Below are 8640 nucleotides of genomic sequence, written 5' to 3'. Positions count from 1 at the left end.
AGCACTTTTCCCAAATACTCCTCTTGAGCTGCTTTGGCGAGCAGAGGAGCCAACCTTTCCGCTCTCTTCCTCAGCGGCTGCACTGAAAGGACATGGATCTCACATTGGGTCAACTCACAAGAGATTCCTCAATTAGGTGGTCACTGGAAACAAAAAAAGCAAGGAGAAAAAGGTCTTGTAGGCAGATGTTCGATTTCTTTTCATATGGACGTGCACCAAGTATGGCCTCCTTGTTCTTTGCTTGACCTTGTTGGCCCCAAAATGATGTCAGAATCCCATGGGAAAACTTTGACTGATTGGCTATAATTGTATGAAAAACATTTGCACAGCTAGTTGGTACAGGACACATAAACATGCGCGGAATACGTTGGGGACAAATTGCTGGGCCACTTCAGCACGACAGACAGATAATAACGACATGACACCTGGTTGTCGTGTCTGTGTTGTATCACTCCAAACATATACAAAAAATTGCCATTGAGCCCTTTTTTGTGCGCACTTAGAAGGGTGGCATACAAATTAATGCTACTAATACACTACAATATAATTTGGAGTAGTTCTGTACCTATCTAATGACGTGACAAAAACATAAAAACTTTAAGAACAATACATCCTACTACGAAAGATGCTGTGTATTCATAGATTAAAGCCACCTCCTTTCTTTGTTCCTGCAGGTAAAATAACTTGAGCCCTCATAAGTGCTGCTCTGAAAGTGCAGATTTTTTTTTTTTTCTTGAAAAGGATTTTTCTTAATGTCAGACATTCGTCCTACACACAGGTGAACACACCGAGCCAACAACTGCTATCGTGGCCGACTGCCACATCAACCTTTGGTGCACACATGATAGGGTGAGACTATTTAGCTCAACCAATCAGAAAATGCTGACAAACTCTAAGCCTGCTAGCAAGCCCTGTTGGGTGAATCTGAAATATGGTTGTTTAAAAAAAAAAAAGAAGAAAAAAACGTTATTATGGTGTATGTGTCATGGGACAACATTTACAGCATTGAAGGCCCCGGGCAGATTCCATTGCCATGGCAACACAAAGAAGCTGAAAGATGACTGAAAAATTAAATTAAATAACACGACTTGAAGCTGGGCAGCCAAGTCATGTTATGAAATGGTGACAATGAAACAATACGGTAAAACAATTTCATCTACCGGTAAGTTGGAAGTCAGTACTTCTGAAAGTGTTTTGTTCAGCAGAGAAGGCTGACTACACACACCACTGGTTAATAGTGAGGTAGCTGGGGTCCATTTTCAACACACACTTGATTGACCAAAAATGGTTCCACCCTATATTCCTGTGATAATGTTACATTTAGAATTTGGGGATAAAAGTGAAGTTAATCGGGAATCTTAACAACCAACACAAAGAAACAGATTATGCAAATGCTGTGTTTGTTTTAAGCATAGAGCAATAATGTGTCTGTCCAAGCCAAGCGCATAGAATCCTGTTTTCTTTCCCACGTGCATGTTGGAAAGTTTGCATGGGAGGAATGACAATCAGTGCCATGATTGGTGTGGTGGCTTTCATCTGAATCATTCATCTCTCGTAATGGCACATGATTACTCCGCAGTGTTGTTTTTAACCCAGCCCATGTACTTACTGACAAATGAGTCCGTAACGTAGCTTTCCACTTTCCTGCTCTCATACTCAAGTACTCCTGCCAAACAGCTCACGATGTAGCGTTCGGAAATGGCCGACCATGTTTTTCTATAGGGCCCAAAATGTATGCTCGTAACGCTACCTACTATTATTGATAGCTTTTCTTTTCAAGACTTAGGGGGATAGAAAAGCCATTGGTTTTAGGATGCCCCATTTAATTTGGTGTCAGGGCAACCCATTGCAGACAACACAGAGGCCAAGATAAAAGGGCGTCAGGGAATCTCCAGTCACGCTGAAGAACGCTCTCAGTTAATAAAACAAAATTGCCTAGCTTGCAAGTGGCCAGGAGGTAAATCCCAACAGGAGGAGAGGTTTGACGTGTGATGAGACACTGCTGATCCGCCAAACAAAGAACACGCTTTATCTCATCTCTCTGCTCCCTCCAGATAAAGAGACTTGACTTGCAGCAATCCATAGTTGTTTCGTTCTCCTTCAGAGGTGTATAGATCTCTGCCCAAGGTTGCAGTGACAATGTGAGGAAACTTGCAGGCCTTTGAGGTCAGATACGTGGCCCTCAATGTCTAAGCCTGCGAATAACATGCTGCTTTTAATTAGCCAAAAGGAGTAATTGATTTATTATATTTGGTTTATTGGCTAACCCCATTTCGAGAACCACCCCCTCAGGCAATGACAGTTTGAATTGAAGCATATTTTGTTTTCTTTTGAAGCAAATGTGCCAATTGGGTGACGTAATGCTGGTGGGAAGATGTCACCCTCCAGTGTGCTGTAGCTTCTCGACTTCCCTCCTCCGGCAGACAGCTGTCTGCTGAACACCTGGAAGCTTAGCCAGTGAGGTAATTACGGAGGCCGTAGCCACGTCTGCACGCAAACGTCATTAACCCATCGTGCCTCATTTGGAGCATAAAAAGCGCCTTGTTGTAAGCAAGAATTGGTGATATGCCCATGACATGTCAAAAGTGATCGAACAAATGTGTGTGAGCGCGCCGCTAATAATTTGCTGTTGCTTTTTTCTTCATGTCACTGAGAGAGCTGGAGGGCTGCCACTGTCAGGGATGAGGGAAGCTTATCCTTGCCCTTAACTGTAAAGTTGTAGGAATTCAAGGGAAGGGCAGAAAGGAAGTCACACACAGTCACACACCACTGACAATGACTTTGTACCCACAACACAACCCCCCAAAAAGCCCACCCAAAAATAATACAGTAAATGACTGATAAAGTGGATTGGAAGCTCTTGGAAAGATGCTATTTCTAATGGAAGAATATTTTTTATGAAACAAGAGATATAACATTTGAGGGGGCTTGTCTCAGAGTCAATGGTATTTTAACTTGACCTTGACCATGATTCACCATACTTCACTTTTTCACATTTTGTTGTTTACAGCCTTATTCCAAATTGACTAAATTATTTCCTTTTTCTACACCACATCCCATAATGACAATATGTTGTTTTGAAAATGTACTAAAAAACAACAACAACAACTAAAAATCCAATTCATTTTAGGTTAATGCTGCAACATAACAAAATGTGGAAAAAGGGAAGCCCTGTGACTACTTTCCCGCTGCTCTGTATAAACAATACAATGCTCATTCCGCTTATTCTCATCGCTTTGTGTTGTACTGTATAAACAAACAGTACATTTAAATGAGAATGCGTGTGCATATGTTTTGGGATTTCTTTTTTAGTCTTATTCAATGCTTTACTTTATATTCACTGCAGTACTGTTATTTATTTCCCTCTGTACTATGCACATGCTATAGGAGTGTTTCTTCATACTGTATATATAGATGTATGTAAGTGTGTATATACATGGGTCTATGTGTACATACATATATACTGCGTATATTTACATACGTTTGTTTCCAAATGTTTGCCGCTAATGTTATTCATTAACGGCTACATTATGTCGCCATATCTGTGTGACCTATATCTTTGCTGCTGTAACAATGAAAATATCCCCATTGTGGGATTAATAAAGGCCACCTTATCTTATCTTGTCTTGTCTTATCTTTTCTTCCATCCATCCATTATCTGTACCGCTTCTCCTCACAAGGGTCGCGGGGCGTGCTGGAGCCTATCCCAGCTGTCTTTGGGCAGTAGGCGGGGGACACCCTGAACTGGTTGCCAGCCAATCGCAGGGCACACAGAGACAAACATCCGCACTTATCTTTTCTTATCTTATCTTATCTTATCTTATCTTATCTTTTTTTTGGTATTCTCATTCCTATGTGATGATACAGTCTACAGTGCTGCTGTAAAAAACAAACAAACAAACAAACAAACAAAAAATTAAACATGGAGTTTCCCCATCATGAGACCATTAAAGGCTTATTGTATAAGGCAGCGGTTATCAAACTGCGGTTCGCAAAATACTACAACTTTCAATAAATCACTCGTATACCGCATCATTTAAAACAAGTGCAGGGTCTGACATTAACAGTGGCCCGATGGCCTAGGACCACTAGTGACTGTGCTGCCTAATACCATAGAATTTAAAAAAAACTCTCTTCAACTTTTACGTAATGCATCTGGATAGCCCATAATGAATACCAGAGTACATTATGAGATTTCTGAGATTTATTTAAAAAAAAACATTTTCATGATATTCAGTAAAATTGTGTGTGAGCTAATTTAGTAGATAGTAGTCAATGGGCCAAGCAAAAAACCTGAATTTATGCTACTTTTTTGTTGTTACTGTCTGCTTGCATTGGGGGCCAAGTGGGGCAGCGAAAAAAGCCAGTTGGCACCAACTTTTTAATGCACAATACTGCCACCTACAGGACCGTTTTCTAATGCATAATCCTGCAACGTACAGGATTGGAGTGCAACAGCATCATCTGACACGTCTTGATGTTTAATCTGACATGACACGTTTGTTGGCCTTGATAGAGGTCTGCGCTACGCTGATTGCCATGATTATGGAAATTGTAAACTTATCCCAGTGCAATTAAATGAGCTCTAATGCAAGAACGGGTAATCAAGCTCAGTTTTGATTGACATTGAGCTGTTTGAGCTTGATGCGAACAAAGACACCTTGAAGATATTATTTAAAACCTGACTTTGTCTAGTTGATGTTAATGGGGTCTTACGTTCGTGAATCATTTTGAGTCTTATGGAGCCTGTCAAGGGTTCAATGACAAATTCCCCTTCAGAGCAATAGAAGAGGTAGCATGCTGAATATCGTGGAATATCTATCAATATTAAACAAAAAACAGCATTAAATGTTGCAAACCCAAAAAAATGCAAACACAGCACAAACACATTTTCTTACATACATAAGGTATACAAATATATTTGTCTTCCTCCTATAAGATGCATTTATAGGGGAAGCCAACCCAACCATATTTTTTTTCAAGAACATATTCTATGCAGGCCCAGTAGTTGAAACAAGGCATTCTGATAAATATTGCATATTTGCATTTTAGCCATCTCTAGGGGCGGCCATTTTGTCACTTCTGTTGACTGAAAATGACATCACGGGGCTCAGGTAATGACCAATCACGGCTCACCTGTTATCTGAGCCCTGAGCCCTCTGATGTCATTTTCAGTCGACAGAAGTGACAAAATGGCCGCCCCCTGAGATAGCTAAAAATGGGTGGATTTTGCTGCTAAACTCATATTCCACAAACGCAATATTAATCAGAATGCCGTGGTTCAACTAGTGGGCCTGCATAGATCATATTCTTGAAAAAAAATATATGTTTGGGTTGACTTCATCTTTAAGGAACTATATATACATCTATCATTTCTAAAAAGCTGCCTGCTTGAACTTTTGTTTGCCTGACGGCAAACCAAAAGTCTGAGAAAACAGTTATTCTACTCGTGCGTGCAGCACCTCTCTCAGGTCCTGTTTGCATGGGAGGGGTCCACATTGTGGTCTAACCACTTGAAACTGAAAGGCAGCTGGTGGCGGAGCTCAGCCTGCATTTCTTTGACGCCCTGCGGGCCTTTTTCTGAGTTGGTGGAGGGGAGGCGATGCTCAGGTCCATGATCTTGTCAAAATTATTCCTCAGGCTGTCCTGCCTGCTCTGCGAGGTGCTGCTGGTCTCCTTGGAGGCCAACGCCTCGGCGCGACACAGCCCGGCCTTCAGGCAGCAGCGACACAGGAGCTTTGCCATGGCTCTCCTCATCTCGCCGCTGCCCAGTGCGTAGATGATAGGGTTGAGGCCTGAGTTGAAGACGGCCAGGGTGATGACGACATCGGCGTGGAAGAGTGGCCTGAACTGCCGGGACTTGCAGAAGAAGTCAACCAGAAGCAGCAAGAACAGCGGCCCCCAGCAGAGCAGGAAGACCCCCACGATGGTGATCACTGTTTTAAGCAGAGCCAGGGAGCGTTTGCGGCATCGTTGTTGCGCGCTCTTGTGCACGTGGCTGTAGATAGCGCCGTAGAGCACGCCGATAGCCAGGAGGATGACGATGAAGATGATAAGGGAGAACAAGATGTAGGTCTTTGAGTAGAGCGGGAGGAGGGTGGAGCATCCGTCCAGACCGCACACGCAGTTCCAGCCCAACAAGGGAAGGAAGCCGATCACCAGCGCCAAAACCCAGCAGAGGACCACCAGGCCGTAAATCCTATAATAGGTGCTCCTGGCTGACTTCCGAGGCAGTGGATTCATTATAGTCATGTAACGCTCCACGGCAATCAACAACAAACTAAAAATCGATGCGGCCAGGGCGACAAACAGCATGCCCTCGCGGAAAAGCCAAAGCGCGGGCGTTAACTGGAAAGTCCGACTACCGGACATACAGATGTTGACCAGGTAGGCCGCACCGGTGAGGAGGTCACTGAGGGTGATGTTGGCAATGCACACGTACACCCAACGCCAACTGCGACAGATGTGAGAAATGACAGCCACTAACACCAGGGAATTCTCCAGGATGATGAGAATGCTTACACAGAGGAAGACCACCATGGTGGCGCTAACATTCTGCGAGTTGGAAAATGTCCTGTTCTTCAGACGGCCCGTGTGGTTATAATGTCGCAGGATTACGTGGCTGATCTCGGAGGCGTTCACGAATGACATGTTGCCGGGGAAAGCAGATAAATGATACAAATGAGGGCAGGAGGATGACGACGTGAGGGAGGAGAAAAGATCCATGGCTACTCCTGTGCTGGGAGGATGAGGACCACAACCAGTTTGGGGGTGAGCCCAAAGGGAATGAATGTGAAACTCCTGTAAAGACAGGCTATCGTCCCACTCAAACCACTGGACAACACACACCTGACAAGACACAGAGTAAAATAACCATCATTACAGGAAGAAGGCAAACAAAGTTTAACGTTATTTCCAACAACAAAAAAGTATGGAAATATTCTTACAGTCAAGTTTTTACACTCTACTCACACTCCATGTAAACACAGTGATATCTTGAGATACGAGTGCCTTGACATAGAGATTTTTTTTTAAGTATCAGCGTACTTTAAAATCCCACCACTAGATGGCACCAGCAAACCTTTCAGTATCAGTTGGTGGCGGTTGGACCATTTCGCTGAACACCACAAAAGAAGAGGAAGAAGCAATAGTGTTTTGTGCTATGTTATGTGTTATATCATCGCTGTCCTGTGAAAAACACTTATGTCCATTTGTTTCGATTTTCTTATTTTTCCATTCATGGTGTTTCCACGTTACAGACATTGCATTAAGGTGAACATTTTTTAAAAATTCCAAAATTGGACAGAAGTGTTTTTCACAGGACAGCGACGATATAATGTGTGTGTGTGTAATATGGAGAGCAAATGTTATACACTACTACTGAGTACAATTTTCTCATGGACAAAAACAAAGATGTTCTGAATTAGTCTAGTTTGGGTGTTTTTGGGAGGCCGGAATGAATTAATTGCAAATCTATCCATTTCAAAGGAGAAAGATGATTTGAGACGTGACCATTTTAAGACAAACAAGCATGGTCATAGAACAAATTAAACTCCTATCTAAAGGCACCACTGCATTCTTTAGAATGCTTAGCAAGTCTTATTCGGTCAAAGTGAATTACATCTTGGCTAATTCTGTACTGACAAGTATATCGACAAATTATGTAAATCCTATACTTTTCTTTAGAGTTCATACTACTCTAGACTTTAGTACGTAAATGTTTTTTGTTATAAACTGAAAACATGGACAATTCGGTCTAAAAATAATATTTGTAAATAATTACAAATAATTATAATTATACAGCCACTACTTTTGTTATCAATGTAATATACAGTAATCAACAGCTCCTTATGAACTCCAGCAACACTATGAAATGTATTTGTAGGGGTCAAATGAGCCATAGACTTCCTCTTGGAACTTTGCCAATTTAAAAGGCATCATTTAAATGCCTCCCTCATGTGGTGAACACAGCATGGACCAAAACCAGATGCAGAGGGCATTTAAATCACAGCAGGATGCATTTGAACTTTTTCTCCTAAATAAAGCAAGTTGAATTCAAGTACAAAATGTCGGTAGGAACTCAAATATACATGTGCAGGATCAAATATTTGAAATGAATATGATCTTTCTTCCCAGAAATCTATTTGCGTAGCCCAAAAATCAATTTCTCAAATTTTGTTTCTCAGAGCACCAAAAAGCTTTCATTGATCCTCATGAAACAAGAGAAATTTATACCACCCTAAATATAAGTGGGTCATTTCATTAATCAAAATCTTTTCAATCTGAATGAAATAAAATTGTGCATTTTGAGCTATTTAATAGTGAATCACAAATGATAATCAGGCAGGCACAGAAGAGTAGTGTGCAGTGAGTACTTACTGTGGCTGTTTCTGGTGGTAATGCTGAGTGCTTGAGGAGATGCACTTGTCGCTGACTACTGATTTCTGCAGCCCATGTTTGATGGGGAGGTTCACACCCATCACACGTGTGCGATATTCAATACAATTCCGTTTTGAAACAATGCAAATAATTGGGTTATTATACTGTTTTTTTAATGTATTTATTCATTTTATTTATAATGCTAAGGATACTACCCCTTCCCCAAAAATGTATTAAGAACAACAAGTGAAAGTTTAAAAA

General features: G+C 41.6%; 1 protein-coding gene across 1 annotated transcript; it reads right to left on the bottom strand.

The window, feature by feature from the left end:
• Nucleotides 1-5177: 5177 nt before the first annotated feature.
• On the bottom strand, nucleotides 5178-8409 carry s1pr4 (sphingosine-1-phosphate receptor 4). Its single transcript, XM_086047561.1, has 2 exons — nucleotides 8380-8409; nucleotides 5178-6849 (listed from the first exon to the last, which is right to left on the bottom strand). The coding sequence occupies exon 2, from the start codon at nucleotides 6724-6726 to the stop codon at nucleotides 5506-5508; it is 1221 nt and encodes a 406-aa protein (XP_085903687.1). The 5' UTR covers nucleotides 6727-6849; nucleotides 8380-8409; the 3' UTR covers nucleotides 5178-5505.
• Nucleotides 8410-8640: the final 231 nt, after the last annotated feature.

This window comes from Filicampus tigris, chromosome 12 (assembly GCF_054856515.1).
Source record: "Filicampus tigris isolate MCC_2025a chromosome 12, RoL_Ftig_1.0, whole genome shotgun sequence".
In the NCBI taxonomy this organism is placed as follows: domain Eukaryota; kingdom Metazoa; phylum Chordata; class Actinopteri; order Syngnathiformes; family Syngnathidae; genus Filicampus; species Filicampus tigris.
The sequence above is the reverse complement of the archived record's forward strand: the minus strand, read 5'-3'. Positions and strand labels throughout refer to the sequence as shown.

Excerpts from the sequence above, each read along its gene's own strand:
- s1pr4 (XM_086047561.1), bottom strand. The coding sequence starts at position 6,726 with ATGGATCTTTTCTCCTCCCTCACGTCGTCATCCTCCTGCCCTCATTTG.